Consider the following 19,845-nt stretch of genomic DNA (forward strand, 5'->3'; position numbering starts at 1 on the left):
CTGGGTGCTGCGAAAACAGGGAGCTCAGAAGGAAACCTTGCACCCAGGGAGCATTTGGCAGCATCTGGAGACAGGTCCTGTCGCCAAGCCTGGCGGTGCGGGGGCTGCTACTCCGGAATGCTGCTAAAACCCTACAGTACCCGAGAGGGTCCCCACCACGAAAATCAAGTGCGAAGCTGGTGAATCGGGCAGGAGGCTAACTTTGGAGCAGGGATGGCGGGGTGGGGTGGGGGGCAGCCGCAGGGGGAGGGATGCACAGAAGCGGTGACCTCGGCCGTCAAATCCAGAGCCTTTCTGTGGAATGGGTGTCCCAGGGTCCACCTCACACTCAACTGTGAGTCGGCCACAGCCGGGCCTCCCCTCCCCCGTGGGCCGCGGGACGGCACAGTCTGAACTTCCGCAAAGCACACTCAAATCCCGTCGAGGGTGGGTGCCAGGAACATCCCTGACGGCCTCAGGCTGGTCACACAGCAGTGACACGGCCAGGCGCCCCTGCTACATCCCAGAGGCCATTCCGGACTCAGTCTGCCGGCGGGAGGGACCTGCCGGCCAGGCGCTCGGCTAGGGTCTGCACAGACACTGGGTCTCGGGTTTCTACCCCGCCCCCGCACCTTAGAAGCCCGGGACGCGCTGCTGCCCTTCCCCCTCCCGCTCGAAATTCCACTTTCCAACCTGGCTCTTCCCTCCCGGGCCCTACTCCCCGTCCCTCGCGCAGCCCTCTCCTCTCCGCGGCGTCCTAGCCTGTCCCACCCCCGAGCCACACGCCCCCGGCGCTCCGCGCCCCTGCCACGCCGCAGACTCGGGTATCCGCCGCGTCCAGCCGGGCGCACTGGGCGCGGGGCGCGGGCGCAAGGGGCGGGGTTCCGGCGCGCGGGGGCGGACCCGGGGCGGGGGCGGAGCGGTGGGACGGGCGCCGCCCCCCAGCTGAGCCGGGACCCGGACCGCGGACTTGCAGACTTCAGAGGCTCTGGCGGCGGCGGCGGGCGCGGATCTTCGCGCACGGGTGCAGCGGCTCCAGCGGCTCGGGCGGCCCCGACTTCGGCGGGGATGGGCGGGCGGCCGCCCTGGAGGCGCGGGGGGCGCGCGACCTGACCTCCTGAACTCGGAGCCCGGCCGCCCGGCCGCGCCGGGTTGAGGGTCTGCTCGCTTGGCGCGGACGCGGGACCGGCGGCCGAGCCGGAGCCAGAGCATGCGGGGCGCGACGCGGGCGGCTGGGGGGCGCGCGGGGCAGCTGTGGCCGAGGCCCCCCGCCCCGGGCCCTGGACCGCCGCCGCTGTTGCTGCTGCTGGCCGTGCTACTGGGCGGCGCGGGCGCGCAGTACTCGAGCGACCTGTGCAGCTGGAAGGGGAGGTGAGTTCGTGCGGCGCGAGGCCGGCCCTCGCCTCCACTCCCCTCCCGCGCGGGCCGAGCGCGCGGGGGCTCGGGGGCCCGGGGGCCCGCTCTCCAGGCCGAGTGCGGTCCCCGCCCTCCCCCGCCCCCGGTTCTAGAACAAAAGAGCCCGCGGCGTCCCGGTCCCCCGACCCTGGAGACGCCCAGGGGAAGGCGCGCCTGCAGCGCGGTGGGGTCGGTTCGGTCCGGCAGCCAGCTCTCCCGGCGCAGGATCGCACGGGTCGCCGCTTGGTTCCCAGAGAGCAGCAGCCCGGACCCCGCGACCCTTCACTGGAGGCGATCGGGGGTCAGCCCTCTGGCCCTTCCAGGGCTCTGCCCTCGGCGAGGAGTTGCGCGCCCCGGGCCGGGAGGAGCCGGGCCTGCGCTCAGGGCCGAGCGGGAAGGGACAGACGGATTGGTAGGAAGGAGCGGCGGCTCCGGTGGTCGGAGAGGGGGCCCTGGCGCTGACCGCGCGCTGACCACGTCGGTGCGGGCGGAGACCGCGGGCGGGCACCTTGCGCCGGGCGAGTTCTGGGCCTGGTCGAGCCCCCCGCCCCGCCTGGTGAAGGTCAGGCCGCCCTTGGCAGCGCGCGCTGGGCTCGGCGACCCCCCTTCACGCCCTCCGCCAAGGCAGGCAGCCGAGGACTTTTTTTTTTTAAACTGCAGTGTGACAGGCAAGTCACAAGCGTGGGCGGGGAGGGGGGGTGGTTGGTGAGAGCGCAGCTACTCAGGACGAGAACAGCCGTCTGCCAAGGCGCCGGCCGGAGCCCGGCACCTCGCTGTCGGAGAAGACGGCATGTGCTTCTGAAGTTGCGGGTTCAAGAGTTTGCAGAGCGAGGGAGATCTAGGGTCGTCTTCTCCGAAAACACAGTGGGCCGGGACTCTCTTGGGGTCTGGGTGTCCGGGCGTCCCACCATGCAGGGCCCCTTAAACGCTGCCTTCTGGTGGGAAGACTCCCGCTGGCAGACACCTCATGCTGTGGGGGTGTCATGGGGTTGTTTTGAGTGAAGATGGTTTTTCCGAGAAGGGCAGGGTTGTGCCAGGGTGCTGGGTTGTGCGTCAGCAGGGCAGCTGCTGGTCATCTTGGATAAGTCCAGACCCAGTTGTGCATGCTCCTCCGTGGGATCTTCCCGGCAAGAATACTGGAGTGGGTTGCCATTTCCTCCTCCAGGGGATCTTCCCCGCTCAGGGATCAAACCGGTGTCTCCTGCATTGCAGGCGGATTCTTTACTGCTGAGCCGCCCGGGAAGCCCCCAGTTCTCTGTGGAAATTGGCAATTACGTTGCTCCTTTCTCTCTACGTCCCACCCATCCCAGAGTGAAGGTCCGGGGCTCCTGAGGTTGGGCGGTTGGGCTGGTGTCACCCGCCCTCTGGGCTACAGAAGGTCTCCCGGCAGCAGGGGTTGGTGGAGCTGAGACTGGGCCCTGCACGGCCGATCCGAGCTCCGGGGGAGGGTTAGCCTGGAGAATGCTGGCGCCGGCACAGAGCTGGCTGGGAGCCTCTGACTCTGACACGCTCTTCTGGGGCTGCCCTTTCCCCCCTCGCTGGTAATTAAACTCCCTGCTTTTGCAGCCTCTGCTGGATGAATCAGTGCATCCCCAAAATGAGGCCTTGGGGTGTCCTGCTTCGGCAGATCAAAAACAGAAACTCAGTCCCACCCCTGTGAGCTTGAATTTTCAGAGGAGGAGCTGATACCCTTTTCACATTCTTGGAGGACCAGTGTGCAGAGGATGCCTCCCCTGGGGACCATGCAGGTGTTTGTGGTGGATAGAGGAATCCCTTCTTCTTCCTGTGCATCCTCTTATCTATCTGGAGAAGCAGAGTCGCTTGCCTGTATCCCCTCTCCCTCCATCACTGCTAATGAACCCCTGGTCTTGGACACCCTCCAATGTCCTCCACTCAACCTAGAGGTAGAAACTTGTCAAGGGAGGCTGCAGTGGCTGTAGAAGTTATGGGTAGGATCCGGCGCAGAGAGAGGTCCAAGTCACATTCCAGGAGCATAAGACCCCCCTCCCCCCACACCAGGGTTGTAATCGCTACCCCTCCAGTTACCTTTTTTTTTTTTTTTTTTCCACAGATCAGCTGACAGATTCTTACCCTGGTGCACCGGTTTGCCTGCTGATTCTATAGCATTTATGACTTTTTATGAGCTGTTCTAAAGACGGCACAGGGTGGTGCAAGCCCCAATGCGCAGGGTGGTTTCTGATCCCCTGATAGGAAGGGAGTTGCTTTTTTACGACACTGGCCACTCACATTTGACAGGCTGGATGTGTTTCTGGGTGTATCCAAGTAATTAAGTAGAGAGTTTTGAAATCCCTCTCCCTCGGCCAGGACAGGATGCGTCCTATCTTTATTAGACCCTGGTCATAAAGGTGGACCATGAACTTTCCCACTGCGACGGGCTGGGCACTGCCAGTTAGTATGTCACACCTGGGCTGTCTCTCCTGTGAGGTGGGGAAATGAAAGGTAACTCCAGGAAGCAGAGCCTTTTGGTTTCGCCCTTGATCTGAAGCTCTTCCTGACTTTAGTCAACCAGAGACCATCACTTCCTTTTGGTGACTCAGGGTCTGGACCAGGCTGTGGGTACGAGTGGTGTGGGCTCTGCTGCTTCCACACTGACCCCGTCAGATAGTCCCTGTAGCAACTTGGAATTTGCCATCTTTCCCAGAAAGGTGCTCCACAGGTGTGGGTCCTCCTGGGAGTGACACTTGCCAACTCTCCCCCCCTCCACCTTTTTAATGCATTAACTCAGTTTAAATAATCCAAGATCAAATCAGTTTTCTCAGTTTCCTGAGGATGAATAGAACCATTTTTTTTTTTCCCCTGAATCCTTTAGCTTCATCACATCAGGGCATAGTTATTTCATTTTTGCTTGGTTAGGATGTCACTTGCATGTTATATGAAAATCGTAAAATACCATCAGCAGTGACCATTACCAATGTGTTGTGTGTTTGCATCTCCAGCACTTTTGCATTAATAGCACTTTTGCATTTTCAGTCTTTCAGTGGTGACTAGATTTTCCGGTAGGTACTAGGTAGACCGTGAATCTTCTGCTTCAGCTGGCCCCAGGCTGAACCAAGCAGATGTCTGTCTGAATGGAGCTCTTGCTGTGATGTGACCGTGGACACTCCTGTGTTGGGCGCCTAGTGGGAGTCTTGGTCCTGATGTTTTACTAGAACAAGAGAGAAGCAGAGGTGGTGACTTCCCTGGTGGTTCGGTGGCTAAGACTCGTGCTCAGAATGTAGGGGGCCTGGGTTTGATCCCTGGGCAGGGAACTAGGTCCCACATGCCGTAACTAAGAGTTCACATGATGCAGCTAAAGGTCCTGTGTGCCACAATGAAGATAGCAGACCCTGTGTGCCGCAAGTAGGACCTGGCACAGCCAAATAAATAAATAAAAATAAGTAATTTAAAAAAAGAGAAGAGGCAGAGCAGAGCCTGTGTAGGTTCTGGGGATGGGGTGGACCTGCTAGAGGGTAAAGTGATGGGCTCCGTATTTCTTCTCTATCCACTGTCTTTTTGTTCCTAGTTCTCTTTTAGGTGGCGAGTGAGTTGTGAGTAAATGGATGCATGTGGTCACGTGAACAGGCTGGTGGTGGCAGCCCCCAGGGCCTCAGGTCCACCTCCCCCTGGGCAGTGTGGGCTGGCCATCAGTCCCCATGAGGGCCCCCTTCACCCCTGCCAAGACATGGGTGGAGGGTAAGTCCACTCCCTCTTCCCCCTCCACTGTTGAGGTTAAGACAACTTAGTGAGAGGTACCCACAGCCTCTGCCGTGGGTTCTCCACTCCCTCGACCCCTAGGGTCCCCTCTTCCCACTGAGAGGGAAGCAAAGCCTTTGACGGGATGGTTTTTGTGGGAGAGAGAGTTGAGGCTTGGTGCCTGGGCATGGGGCAAGTGTCCAGATGCCCCTCGAGGCTGGAGCCAGGAGAGGAGGGACACCGTGATAAAGTTTGTGTGGCTGCATAAGAGCAGGGCTGATTATAGTCATCTGTGGCAACCACACACCATTTAGTCTAATTTTGTCACCCGGCACTGTAATTACACCCATCCCCTCCTGTGTGTCAGATGAGCTTGTGTGAGTTTTATGTGGCTGTAATTTGTAAGTCTGTTCTGCGTGTGCGGCCCCAGTAGGCGTCTGAGGCCAGACTGCCTATGACCCAGGGCCTTGGGGGTGGGGAGTGGGGTTAGGAGGGAGTTCACCTCCTTGACACGTCCTTCTGATGTGGTCTGCAGGGTGACTGTGCAGCCCCAGCCTGCAGCTGGCCGTCGTATGAAAAGCGAGGCTTTTCGGGGCCCGGAGCGTGAGTCACCAACAGTAAATGCAAACCATATGTTATGTGTTTTCTCCTCTGCAGAAAAGGTTTCTGGTAACTCACTCAGGCCAGGGCTCTGAATATAGCATTGTTTATTTCACATAAAAATCCTAAGAATGTGGGTGAACCTGTCTGAGATCTGATCAGAACCAAATTTCATGTAATAAAACACTTAGTTGAAGTCACCGGGTTGAGTTCCAGGGCTGCTCGGTGGTCATGACGTAACCGTCACCACAAGCTGACATTTACATTACAAGTTTGAGTAGGGGAAACTTGAACGTTTTTGATGGTTTCAATTTCTCGAAAACATAATGTTACAACTTACTCAAGACCTGCCACCCCAAGAGCATAGCACACTTCATTTTTTCCTGTTTGGCATTTATTAGGACTGAAACCCACTGAACTCCTCAGCAGTCCCCATCAGGAAGACAGGCATCCACAGATCTTTTGTAATGTTTTTCCATAGTTCCCTCCCGTGTCTCCCCGTGGAGGACCTTCTCTTGACTTTTGTATTTTGCTTTGATGATTTGAGTTTGTTTTGGAAAAAACAACAACAACAACAAACCACGATTGGCAATGCAGGGTCTTCGGGTTCTCAAATGAATGACAAAGCGGTCACATCATTGCCTTCAAGACAATAGGAACATTGTGTCTAAAGGGGACCCTAAAGACAAAACTCACCGACAACCTCCAACAACGCCGCCCCCCCCCCCAAACCACCAAATTGCTAATGTTCCCGTTGGTTTAAAAGCTGCTCCCTGGAGTGCATTCTTTATTGTATGGCATTTTGGCATTCCAGCGTGCTTCCTGTCACTTGAATCTGCTCCCTGGTCTCCACTCCACTCAATGGGAATCTCCCATCAAATGAGCTTCCTGACCCTCATTTGGTCATCGGGAACCTGGGTTGGTGCCAACGTCTGGCTGGTGTTTCCCTGTTTATTTTTTGGAAGATACATCCGTTCCGTGCTTCCCACCTCCACCGCACCCATCATCATCCCAGCTCAGGGAGAGACCCCAAGGACTTGGGCTCAGAGGCCAGTGGAGTGTCGGGGTATTGAGAGGGCCCGGGAGCTCCCACACGCACTAGAGTGCTCAGAGCCGGACAAGTGGGACAGCATGGCCGCACCCCCCTCCCTGGAGATGGGCCCTCAGCTGCATGGTGGCGACAGCGCCCACACCTGTCTGGGCAAGGGGTGCTGCCGTGCTGTGCCAAGCTGCCTCAGTTGTGTCCGACTCTTTGCAACCCTATGGACTGTGGCCTGCTTGGCTCCTCGGTCCATGGGGATCCTCCAGGCAAGAACACTGAAGTGGGTCACCGTGCCCTCCTCCAGGGGATCTTTCCCACCTGGGGATCGAACCCATGTCTACTGCGGCTCCCCCATTGTAGGCGGATGCCTTACCGCGGTGCTCAGGTGCCTCTCCCGACTGACGAGTCTCCCCCTCTCCGCAGCGGGCTGACGCACGAGGCCCACAGGAAGGAGGTGGAGCAAGTTTACCTGCGCTGCTCGGCGGGCACCGTGGAGTGGATGTACCCGACCGGGGCGCTCATCGTGAACCTGCGCCCCAACACCTTCTCGCCCTCCCGGCACCTGACTCTGTGCATCAAGCCCCTCAGGGGCTCCTCGGGGGCCAATATTTATTTGGAAAAGACTGGAGAACTGAAACTGCTGGTGCGGGACGGGGACCTCGGGCCCGGCCAGGCGCCGTGCTTCGGCTTCGAGCAGGGGGGCCTGTTCGTGGAGGCGACGCCACAGCAAGACATCAGCAGGAGGACCACGGGCTTCCAGTACGAGCTGACCAGCAGGCGCGCGGGGCCGGACCTGCACGCCCTGTCGGGTGAGTGTGGGCGCAGGGTGCGGGGGTGGCCTCGGGGGGGTCCTCTCCTGTTTGCTGGGCCTGCCCCGCAGCCGTCGTCTCCTGCCCCCACCTCCTCCCATGGGGAAGAATCACGCTGCCCGAGTCTGGGCTTCAGACCTGGCGGGTCTGCCCGAGGGTGGCCAAGGCTGCCCCCGGCGTGCTGTGGGCAGTGTGGACTCAGGATGATGGCTGTGGGTCGGAACAGAGCCGTGACACAGTCCTGGCCCCAATACACTCTTCTCCGCTGGGCCAGCTGTGGCTGCAATTGGAAATGGGTGCTGTTACCGTCCAAACTCCTCCAGAGTTTCTTCTGACACACGAGTCGGTCAGGTGTTTTGGGTGTCAGCTGCAGCCCCTGAAACATCTGAGTTCTGGGTGGGAGCTGAGGCTGATTCCTGTTCCAGAGCTGGGGTGTCCTGAATCGCGGGCTGGTCCTGGGTTCCCGAGCCGATTTATGTGTGAGTGTCAGTGAGGACTCGTCCATGTGGAGCTGAGGGCATCAGCGCCATGCCAGGCAGGGTGGCTGAGAGGCTGTGACGATCTGGGGACTTTGGGTGAGGTCCCTGAGAGAGTCTCTGGGTGGCCGAGGGCTGGTGTGTTGGCTTCAGATTTTCCTTCCTTCTCTTTGAGGCCAGCAGACAGCTCTGCTGCACCCTGTGTGGAGCAGTGTTGGTCTCTGGAAAGTTCTGTGGGCAGAGAGGAGTGTGTGACCCCAAGAGCTCCCACACAGGGCAAACTCAGGGTCCTCGTCATTTCATCAGGGACATCCAGGCCCGGTGGGGCTCTAGCCCCGAGGCACAGATGGCTTCACGGGGTCCGATTGTGTGGGGCGGGGGCTGACAGCACTTGGGTGAACCATCTGCACCATCTTTTGTCAATTCCCAAACTAGTTGGTAGCAAGATGCCTCCCAAGGGGAAGGTGGGAGCTCAGATCATCTTGGGGACAGGTTCCAGGCAGCTGTTCGTCAATGACCAGCTGAGATGACGGGCACTGGGGGGTGCTTTGGCATCAAGTGATGGAGGTGAGGCAAGGGTGCTGCTCACACCCTGTAATGCATGGGGCAGCCCCAACACGGAGAATGAGCTGGCCCCAAGTGTTGGCATGGTCCCTCCAGCATGGAGGATGACCTGGCCCCACACGTCAGCAGTGCTGAGGTCCAAACACCTGGCATGAGGGGCGGATCAGCCCCAAGAATAGTATAATCTCCACATTTTAGTGAATAAAATCTTCCACTGGAAAAACTCAGACCTCCTAGGATTTGAAATGTAGACTTTTCTCCTGAGTGTGAATCTACAGTATGTTGTCCTGTTGTTCTTGACTCCGATGAGTTTCCAAAACCTTAACTCTCTCTCAACCTAAAGTGGTCTGTTATAGAGTTTCAGTGTATGACTGCCCAGGTAGGACCCCTGCCCCCAGGGCCTGACTGTCCACGTAGCACCCCTCCCCTCAGGGCCTGACTGGATAGGACCCTGTCAGGAATGCTGAAAGTGGCTATAAAACCCCAGGACTTGAATAAAACTTTAACCACAACAGCCTTTATCTTGATCACCAGCAAGTGATCACCGGCTCACTCTGGTGTGTATGCGTATGGAGCGGGGAGCCACTGGAGATAAACTCGCCATAAAAACAAGTTCTGGAAAAACCCAGTCACCAAATTTGATGTGCCTGACCATGGCGATGGGGGCAGATATTAGGAACTCACTAGCATTCCTTTTACTGATAAAATGTTGATGGGTTGAAGCCATTGGGCTACTGGCCACACATTCTCTCTGGCTAGAACTTTGTTCCACTTTGCTGTGCGGCTCCCACCAGATTCTCAGAGGCCATGGTGTAAAGGCCTTTCCGTGATGCCACCTGGGTGCTCCGGTCAGCGCAGACTGGAGTCTGTGGTGGAAAATTCACAGTATGGTTGCAACCTGGGGTGACTCAGCCTGTGACTCAGCCCTGGGGACCCGAGACTTTCTCTCCCCTTCTCTGGGCCCAGGGTCTGTGCTTCCCCAGGCCCCAGGCCCATGTTTCCAGGCTAGGGCAGTAAGTGGGTTTGGGAGAGCCCCACAGGGCCCCAGGGAGGAGGCCCCATGTGATGGGGTGGGTCATCTGGTCACTGGCCAGGGCCCCACATTGGTTGCATGGCTGCGGCTGGACATTGGGCTGCTGGGGTTCCCTTGTTACCCCCAGCCATATGCTTGCCTGGCCCTGGAGTGTCTCTTTAAATCTGGGGCCTGCAGGGATCCCAGGGACCCTGGGGGTGTTGGGGTGTAAGTGTCCATCTATCTGCCCAGTGGCTGGGGCGCTGGCCTGGGGCAGTACAGACGCAGTGACTTTTAGAACTTGAGACGGGGACTCAAGATGCTCCCAGGGTCTGGCAGCTATGGGCCCAGCACCTCTCTGTCCTGAAGGAGGCGAGGGCAGCAGGGATCCGGGGAGGCTGGTCTGTCCCTTCTCCCCAGGGATGCGTCCCTAAGCTTTTAATGCCAAAGGAATGAGTACGTAATGTGGAATGCTGGTGCCAGCCATCTGGCAGCAGTGACCTCCCCTGGGGCCAGGCGGGCTCTCAGAGGGCAGCGCCCTCCTGTCTGGCCCTGGCTCCAGCTGGGAGACCCCGGTGAAGCCGGGTCCCTGGTGCGTGGGCCGTGAAGGTGAGCGCATGTCCTGGGGACGAGCAGCCCAGGAAGCAACCTGCTGGGGAGGTGGACAAGCCTTCTCCCTCGACGATGAGTCACGAGTTCCAGTTTGTGCTGACATGAGAGGAGAGGCCCTGTGGGCCGGGATCCTGGAGGAGGGGAGATGTGCATGAGCCTTGCCGGCCGCAGTTCTGGGTGGTTCCGCCGGGCGTGTTTACGGTGAGCGTGTCAGCCTCGTGTTCATCATGTTGCACAATCGGCTGCCTCGTATGAACTGAGACGTGCCGACAGCCAAAGAAGAGGCGAGAACGGAGAGGCAGGCGGAGACAGAGGGGCAAGCGGGCGGCAGGGGTCCTTCAGCCCTGGGGAACTCAGGATTGGGCTGCCACGTGGCCGGAGCAGGAGGACCTGCCTCTCCCCGTCCCCCTCCCACGAGGGCCTCGCCAGGCACCTGAGGAACCCAACACTCCCTCCTCCTGGCAGGATATAAAAGGCAGGCGAGCAGCCAGATGCAGCTCAGTAGTGGAAGAAGCTCCAGGCCACGCCTGGACTGTATGCTGAGGCCTCACTGTGGCCCCGGCCGACCATCTTCTGCAGGGTCCCAGTATACTTGGGTAAACGGGCACCGTCAGCAACCCCATGGCCCTGTGGGCTGGGGGACCCGTTGGGGTGGCCAGCAAGGGAGGGCAGGGGTGTTACTCGATCTGGTTCTAAGAGACAGAGGCAGACCCCATTTTGGGGGTTCTTCTGGGACCCCTGATTCCAGCCTATTCTTTTATTGCTTAGGGAGCTGAGAAGCAGGGGTGGGCTGTGTGTGATGCCCACCCAGAGCTGGCCCTCTGTGTGCAGGTGAAGGGGGATAGCAGTGGTGTTTTAGACCCACAGCTGAAGGGTGGGGAGGGGCAGGAGGACTCCCCTTTGTGCCAGCCGTGAAGGCTCAGAAGTGACACCCATCGCTGCCTGTGGGTGCCAGGTGGGGTGAGGCGGCCTGGGTCCCATAGTTTCTGATGGGCTTCACCTCCCCGTCCCCTTTGAAACCACTCTGTTGATGAGTCAGAGGCAAATGATCCCTTTGAGGGGCCCCTGCTGACATCCCCCCCTCAGGCACCTTAGAATATAGGGGTGGCCTTGATGGGCTGTGGGAGATAAACAACAGCGTGCAGAAGTGAGAAGAAACTTGGTTATCTCCTGGAAACAGAAGAGAACTTAATTTTTTCCCTGAAAATTTAGTTTTCTTGCACCAGTGCTTCTCCAGCCCCCCAAGTCATTATTAAGATTACTTTTCATCTTACCCAGCTCCGGGCTCTTGGGGTGGAAGGTGTGACCCCTTGCTCACCAGGAAAAGGAAGGGAGGAGAGCAGGTGTGGGGGAGATAGCTGGTGAGGGGGGTAGTTCCTTGTGCTTGTGGGGCCTCTACAGGGGGCGACCAGCCTCAGTCAGTTCCCTCAGGGTCCTGTGGGGCGATGTTACCTTGCAGCCTGGAGTTGGGATGAGCGCGGGGTTGTCGTGCCGATCAGAGGAGGCTCTTGGCTTAGGGAACACTGGCCACGTTGCCACCTGCACTTTCCTCCCTGTTAAAATGCTGCGTTTCCCCACCTGGCAAGGCTGCGCTGGAGACCCCAGAGGGTGTCTCACACAAGATCTCCTCCCTAGTCATCCTTACCTGGGCCGTCCCACCTGCTGAAGCAGCATCCCCCCATCTGCAAACATCTCCTTGGGCGTCAGGCTGCCCGGAGCCTGACAGTGGGGTGCTGCCCTTCCCTTGTGTACCTGCCATTGTCACCTGCGTCCACGCCACCCCCAGGCTAGTCTCCTTGACCCTGTTTTTTTCCCCACTTCATTCAGTTCATTTTATACACATTCCAGAATAATCTGCTCCATGTCCACACTCCCCCGCCCCTCCCCTTTTCCGAGAACTACAGGCCAGAATTCCACCCGGCCCCTGGGTCGCCCCCTCCTCACCTTCCCCGCAAGGAAACGAGATTCGATGTGTCAGGAACCAGTGCATTCCACTCCGCCTTTACAAGCCTGACTCCGATTAATAATTGTTTCCAGACTGCTGCTGGATTCTAGCATCGGCAGCCTGGATTCTCCACGAAGGTGCCTACACTTCATAAAGCTCAGGGTCATAGAGAGTTGCAGGGGATGCGGGATTTGTTAGCTCCAGCTGTCAGTGTGGCGCCAGCTCATTGAGGCTTCGACAGGAGGGTCTGCAGGCTGCTGCCCATCTGCCCCTGGGGCCACCGGGTCCTCGGACATCCTCTGTGGGGCTGGGCCTGAGTCAGGGCCCGGGACAAGCTCGTGCCACCTTTCTCCCCAGCATTCAGCCAAGGTCCTGGGGCCTACGACCCACAGAAGGTGAGGCTCCAGGGCTTGGCGATTACACACACCCAGGCCTGCAGTCCGACCAGGGTCCGTGGCCTGGGCCTGTCTCAGCTTCTAGAGAGCTTGTGCGGACCTCGCCTCTCATCCCCCTGCCCTTGAAGCTTGCAAGGCCTGGCCCCAGGGCCCTAGGTGGGGGCCTCTGCCCCAGTGGGCATTGGGGGCACCACCAGGACGGGAAGTCTCTCCACCACCATGAGCTGCCTCTCATAAGATACAAGTCCCCCCAAGGCACGTGAGGCTGTGCAGCCCACTTTCCTCACCATAGTGACCTCTGTCAGGCCTACTGTGGGCAGCAGGCCCCCAGCAGGCTAGAGGTGGGGGACCCCCCCAGTTGGCCACCCTCTTTTTTTAGGGGAGGCCTTGAGGCTGGCGGGTCCACACTCGTGACAAAGAGCACGAAGGCTCGGGATTTGGAGCTGGGGCGGGAGGCGCTCCGTCCTCTCAGATGCTTCCGACGCATCCGACAGGCTGTTCTTGTTCTGCGGCTTCTCCTTTTTCCTGATAACTTGACAGAAGCACCCGTGAGTCATGCACTCACCAGACTGAACTGGGACGCGTGCACCCACCCCTGCCGGGGGCAGGACAGGAAGGCCAGCACTCTGGACACATCATGTCCATCCTCAGGGCGTCCCAGGACGCTGGAGACTCCAGGGTCATCTCTGGTTGCCCACACACACACTCGGGGCTCCAGAGGCTCCTCCTGTTCTCCGAGTCTGCCTGTTTCCTCTAGGGCTGAGTCACTGCAGCCCCTTGGGCAGGTGACAGCTCAGCCCAGTTCAGAGCCAGGCAGGCGGACAGCTGTAGCTTCGTCCAGGCCCAGTGAGCGTCAAGGCTGGAGACCCTGTGGGGCCTTTAGAATGTGAAAGGGCCGAGGGAAGCTTTTCCTGGTGAGCGCTCATACCTAATGTTTCTGTTGTTAGGGAGTTTGGGCCCCTAGAAACAGGTGAGGAAAAGTGCAACATCAGAGCCAAGTAATGAACTCGTGTCTCCCTACATCCACTCTTGAGTTAGGAGTGCTGTGGTCCCCAGGGGTCCCCCAAGTCTCGCGGTTTCTCTCTCCCCGCCTGCCCCAGCCTTTCTGGAGGGCTCCTGCCCGTCTGAGTCAGTAGGTGGAGGGCTGACCCGGGGCAGAGGCCCACCGAGAGGGACTGGTTTGTCTGGAGGAATCGGCCCCCTCCCACATCTGGGGATCTCAGAGGGGATTCTGTGAACTGAGCTTGCTGTGAAAGGTGTCTGGAGGGGTTTGGAGGTGGTCACTTGGCCTTGTCGGTTAGATAAGGACCCCACTGCTGAAGCAGGTGGACACATCTCTCACTCCCACCAATGCGTTTAGCAGGGCCACAGCCTTGTGGTGCTTCTAGACAGTGCTTTGACCTCCTATGGAATGGGGGTGGCAGATGGGACCGTGGGGATGGGCAGTGTGAATGGGAGGCCCTGGCATTTCCAGGCCTGGCCACCGAGGCCAGGCGAGGCTCTTGGCCAGGCTGGTGTCAGGAATGCGGCTTCAGGTGAGCATGGGTTGGTTTCGGCACTGAGAAGTGACTTGGAGCCCAGTGGCTCCTTGCCAAGTGTGACTGCAGACATGAGCTGAGTGCAGTCCTGCACAAAACCCCACTTGCCCTTCATTTTCATGCCATCGCAGGCAGCCTAGGTAAGCCTGGAGCTCCTAGAGGCATCTCCCTACCCACGAGGCAGAGGCCATGGTCCCGCCTGCTTTCTCTCTTGGCTCCTTGGTGGCAGAGGCCTGGGGCCTAGACAGTTGCTGCGGACATCAGAGGAGTTATAGGATGTCACGTGACCTGTGTGCTGTAGGCAGGAGGGTCTGTGTTCCTCGAGCTTCCACAGGCCCCATCTGACTCTGCACCTGACTCTCTTCTCTCCCTGCAGCCCCATGTCGCCCTTGCAGCCACACAGAGGTTCTCTTGGCCGTCTGCACCAGTGACTTTGGTGAGTATGCTGGAGGGTCCCACCATATGGGAGACATAGACCCCCTGGGGGGAAGAGACTCTGCTGAAGACTGGGCTTGGCCCCCCTTCCATCACCAATTGCAGGTCATGGGAAAATACCTTCCTTTCCACTCATTTAGAGTGACCGCCCCCACCCCACCCCAGCCCAAGGAAAGGGACCTGTGTGCAGGACCAGGCAAGAGTTGGGAATTCCTCTTTAAGGTGGGAATTCCTATTTGAGGACATATTGAGCATTTTTCTGCTTTGTGCTTGAGCCCAAGTCCTGGCTCTAGCCTCTCTGCAGCGCCCCGCCCACACCCAGGTCCCTTGCAGGCACCGAAGTGTGGAAGTCGGAGGCACTGGTGGGGTCAGGGCTGAGGTCAGGGACTCAGCCTCTACCTGTTCGTGACGTTGGCACAAACGTTCTCGGGTTAAGGGTGGCAACACTCAGTATGAGTTTGCTGGAGCCGGCCCAGCGGGACCTGACTTGGCCCCCTAGGCTCCCAGGGCAGTTGGGGAGTGGAAATTCAATCCCCCTTCTTCTTTCTGGCCCCACACAGAGGGGATCTGGGTCCAGGCAACGGGTCCCCAAGCTGTGCCTGCTCTGTCCTTCTCCTTCCTGTCACCTTGCTCTCCTCCAAGCTTCACCCTTTCTGTCCAATCTTGATGCAGAATCACAGCAGATCTTGGGTATTATGTGCAGTCACTTTTCTTGTTCCAACTTGAAAAGTTGGTGCGCAATGAGGTTTGTGTCTTCTGTTTTCCCCCACTTCTGTGACTGGCCCTTGAGAGAAGAGCATCTTTGCCCCCCGACAGTGTGGGTGGTGGGGCAGCCCCTAGGTAGCCTCTTGTGTGCGGATTGAGCTTTTTAATGAGAATTTCTGGAAGGCAGCATTCAGGATCAGCTCCCAGTTTGCTGCGGGGTGGGGGGTGTGCTGTTGGCTTGGTAAGCATCCTGCTGACCCTCTCTCCTTCCTCTGCAGTCGTCCGAGGCTCCATCCAGAAAGTGATCCACGAGCCGGAGCGGCAGGAGTCGGCCATCCACCTGAACGTGAGCCGGCTCTACCGACAGAAGAGCAGGGTGTTCCGGCCAGCCCCCGAGGGCGAGGGTGGAGGCTGGCGGGGGCGCGTCTCCACGCTCCTGGAGTGCGGCGTCCGGCCCGGGCACGGCGAGTTTCTCTTCACCGGCCACATGCACTTTGGGGAGGCCTGGCTCGGCTGCGCCCCACGCTTCAAGGATTTCCAAAGGATGTACAGGGACGCTGAGGAGAGGGGGATGAACCCCTGCGAGATGGGCACGGAGTGAGCGCCAGGTGACCGCGGCCGCAGCGGTGGACACGCACACTGTGGAGGGTGCCTGGCGCTCAAGCTGGGGCGGCCCACGCTGCATGCGGCCCCACGAGGTTCCGGCCAAGGACTCCCTGACGGATTGATCGGAGATGCTGTAACATGCCAACTAAGTTATTATATTTTTTTTAAAAAAGAAATGTCCATAGGAAGCAAACTCCCGTGTCGTAAAATGCCTTTGTGTTCCGTTTTGTACTGTTTTCTGAGCATCTAAAGTCACTGTGTTTGGCTGGTATGTTGGGTGAAGTGTGGGGGCTGTAGCTCACAGCCGACGCCGGACACCAGGCTTGGGTACCATTCAAAGTTGTTTCTTTTGATGGAAATTTATGGAGCCAGACACCTAATGGTTTTTCATTTTGTTTTTGAATTTTTAAAGGAGGGGCTTTGCCAGCCATCATCATTTTGGGACTGCAGGGTGTTTCCATTCCAGGGAATAAAGACCAGCCTCTTGACAGATCAATGGCGCGTCTATCTTCGGCCCTGGTCAGGGGTGTGTGGCCCTTAGCTGGGGGTCCAGGTTAGGTCTTCTCCTGGGGTCAGCGCCCCCCTAACCCCAGCCCTGGCGTTAGGGACGTTTCATACTGGACCCAACTCGAAGTGAGGCTGTTAGCTCCATACTTAGAACCCCTGCCTTTCTGGTGGACCAACCCCATCCCCTTCCTGTTAGCCCAGATCCTGCCCTTTGACCTCAGCTTCTCCCAAATGCCTGATCCCAGGGCAAGTGTCTAGATACCCAGGGGCTGTTCTGAGCCCCATGTCCTCAAGGATGAGTCAGTGCCCTACAGTTGCCGAAACAGATGACCACAACCCAGGAGCTTAAACAACAGATGCTTTTTCTGGTTCTCGAGACCAGAAATCCAAAATCAAGGTGTGCACAGGGGTGCACTCCCTGCAACAGCACCAGGGGAGACCCCTCCTTGTCTCTTCCAGCTTCTGGTGTTGCCAACAGTCCTTGGTCCTTGATCTGGTGGACTCATCACAGTCTCTGTTCTGCTGTCCCTTGGCCTTCTTCCCTCTGAGTATCTCTGTCCACATGTCTCTCCTCTTATACGACCAACAATTGCTGGATCAAGGCCCACCCTGATCCAGTAAGACCTCATCTTGATCATGCCTGCAAAGACTTCATTTCCCAATGAGTTCATATGCACAGGTTCTGGGTAAGATAAAAATCTCAGGAGACACTCTTCATCCTGTTAAGGGCGTCGCTGGGGTGTCATGTAATCAGACCCAAGGCTGTGATTCTTCCCAAGCAACTGCTGAGAGGCCAAGGACCTGGGAGAGGCCAACACTGATCAACGAACACCCAGCCAGCTGCACGGAAGACTCAGGCACACCGTGAGGAGTGGCTGTCTGCCGGCTCAGGCCTGTGGGTCCGCTCAGGTGTGCCCTGGCTCAGACCTGTGGGCTGCTGCAGGTCGCAACAAGAAGCAGGTGCTCAATACCTGCCCAACGAGAAGCAGGCTGATGACCTGAAGCAGCAGGTCTGGTGACGGGCACAGGTCCCACTGTGGCTAGTCACTGGGATGCTTGATGCCAGGAGGACGCCTGTAACAGCAGCAGACGTGCCTGGCCCACGGCGGGGGAGGAGCTGACCCGCTCCTGGGTTCACGCATTGGGTTTTCTGGGCATGCGGATGCTGCAGAACCAGATTGTCGGGCTTCAGGCTGGCGTCCCTCACGTCAGTCAATACAGGGACACCGGGATCTGCCCCAGGAGGTTCCGGGGCCTTGACCCCGTGTGCTGATGTCCGGTGGACAGCAGCCTTTCCTCCACGTGAGGCTGAAGCTTTGCAGGAAGTGCCTGGGGGCTGAGGCCTTTTGGGAAAGTCTGGAGGAGCTTGTCTGGAGGGAGCTCATCGGACAGGTTGGGGAGGGGGTGGGGTTTGGCGCTGAGAGTGCGGCCCTGCAGGTGGGTACCTGGTGCCAGCACGTAGGAGGTTTCTCTCTTTGGCCAAGCGGAGCCCTGGCAGTAGTCCAGGGCCGCTGGGTGTTGGGGAGGGGCTGGAAAGGTCACCATTTCTGAGGGTGTGCAGAGCCCCCACCTCCCTCCAGCCCATGCCTTCCTGCTGCCCAGGGGCTGCTGTGGGGTCTGAGGCCCCCCGCATGCACCAGCCCACTCTTGTAACACCAGAACTCCTGCCCCCTCAACACTGTGGAGGCCTGAGGGGACTAGGCACCTGGAGGATCTCTGGAGGGTCCTTCTGAGTGACCAGTGGCCCTTGGCCCAGTGTCTCTGTCTTGGCTCCGGGCGACCCCTGTCTCTCTGTGGATGGAGCGGCCGGCAGCGCCCTGTGGCTCCATCCAGAGGTTGAAGGGGAGGCGTGGAGGAGTCCTGAGTCCTGGCCCGGGGTGCCCTGGATCCCACCTTCCTCCTGCCAAGTGGTGACCCCCACCCCCACCCCTCGTGTCCACTCCCTCCCATCTTGCACACTCTGCACCGGTCGGCCAAGGCCCAGGAACCACCCGAGAAACACCTCCTCCTGGCAGACCCTAAGGAGATCCCTACTCTCTTGGCCTCTGTGACACTCAGCACGCTGGTGGGAGCCCCAGGTCCCGGGCTGTCCAATAACATCAAGATCAGGAAACTTTCTGAGCCTCTCGGCCACCGTGGCGTCTGTGGGCAGCAGCTCTCCTGCTTCCTGACAGCGCCCCTGTGCTGAGGGTGCTTTCTTCTCCTCTCCACCATGTGCTTTCCTAGGACATATATGGGTCCCTGGCCCTCTCCTCCTGCTGGTCTGGGCTTCCTGAAGCTTCAGGCCCCTGCACCCCAATGCAAGGGGACCACCCACCTCTCCCCTGTCCCGACCACCTGAGGAGTCAGGCTGACCCTGCAACCTCCAGCTGCGGGCTGCTCATCATATGCCCCAGACCTCATTCCCAGCACCGTGGTGCCCGCCCGGAAGAGCTGGGGTGGGATGGACCCCAGGTGTAGGGGCCATGTGCTCACCAGGGCTTGGCCTTGACCCACACCTGCCCGTGTGGTCCACTGGGACCCAGGGAAACCTCCAGACTGCTGCGTGTGGGAGTCCCTGTCCTGGCCTCCAGAGGCCACCTGGCCCCCAGATGAGGGCCCCTGTGGACATCCCAGGCCAGACTGGCTGGCCCGATACATGTGCTGTCGCTGTGAGCCTCCTCTTCGCTGGGCAAGAGTGGAGCCTGGAGTCAGATACACCTGCAGGGCTTCCTTTCCAGCTCTGGCACCAGGAGGCTGCCCCGGAGCTGGGGGACTGTCAGTATATAAACCCACAGATGCTGAATCACACTGAGGGGCTTCCCTTCCAGCTCTGGCACCAGGAGGCTGCCCCGGAGCTGGGGGACTGTCAGTATATAAACCCACAGATGCTGAATCACACTGAGGTGACCGCTAGTGCGGAGGGAAAGGAAGGGCAGAGCCAGGTCTGGGATGCAGTGTGGGTGGGCAGGGGCAGCGGAACTGCTGTTTTACCCATGGTGTTTGAGGTGGGGTTTGAGCCAGGCCTTGAGGAAGGTGGGAGCTGGTATGTGGGAGGAGCAAACAGGCCTGGGAGGGAGGGATGGCGTGGGGAGGGGGAAACAGTGGTGGAGCACCACACGACCTTTACCTTTGCTGTCTGTCTCCTGTCAGCACTGAGGAAATCACTCGGTTTTGGAGGAGGAGCAGGGTCTCCTGGAGACAATTCGTTTCAACCCCCTGCTGGCTGGGCCATGTTTCCACGTATGTGGTCCATATCCTGTCTGTCATCTTCACCCGCTGCGGAGGGGATGGCAGACTAGTGGCTCCCAAAGGGGTCCGCATTGGAATCCCTGGAGTAATTATTCACATAATCCCTGTGAATATGTTACCTGACATGGCAAAAGGGAGTTAAAGCCACACATGGAACTAGGATTGCTAATCAGATGAGGAGATTATTCTGCTGGGCCTACTGTCATTACGTATGTGGGTGCCAAGTCGCGTCAGTTGTGTCCGACTCTTTGCGACCCTATAGACTATAGCCCGCCAGGCTCCTCTGTCCATGGGATTCTCC

At 58.8% G+C, this 19,845-nt stretch overlaps 1 protein-coding gene across 1 annotated transcript; it reads left to right on the forward strand.

Moving 5' to 3' along the window:
- Positions 1-952: 952 nt before the first annotated feature.
- On the forward strand, positions 953-15,999 carry METRNL (meteorin like, glial cell differentiation regulator). Its single transcript, XM_043464365.1, has 4 exons — positions 953-1,350; positions 7,133-7,518; positions 14,437-14,496; positions 15,479-15,999. Exons 1-4 carry the CDS (start codon positions 1,190-1,192, stop codon positions 15,799-15,801), a joined length of 930 nt encoding a protein of 309 aa, XP_043320300.1. The 5' UTR covers positions 953-1,189; the 3' UTR covers positions 15,802-15,999.
- Positions 16,000-19,845: the final 3,846 nt, after the last annotated feature.

This window comes from Cervus canadensis, chromosome 1, assembly GCF_019320065.1.
Source record: "Cervus canadensis isolate Bull #8, Minnesota chromosome 1, ASM1932006v1, whole genome shotgun sequence".
Lineage (NCBI taxonomy): Eukaryota > Metazoa > Chordata > Mammalia > Artiodactyla > Cervidae > Cervus > Cervus canadensis.

Coding starts and splice junctions, on each gene's coding strand:
- METRNL (XM_043464365.1), top strand. CDS start 1,190: ATGCGGGGCGCGACGCGGGCGGCTGGGGGGCGCGCGGGGCAGCTGTGG. Junction 1,351..7,132: donor CTGTGCAGCTGGAAGGGGAG/GTGAGTTCGTGC, acceptor CCCTCTCCGCAG/CGGGCTGACGCACGAGGCCC. Junction 14,497..15,478: donor CGTCTGCACCAGTGACTTTG/GTGAGTATGCTG, acceptor CTTCCTCTGCAG/TCGTCCGAGGCTCCATCCAG.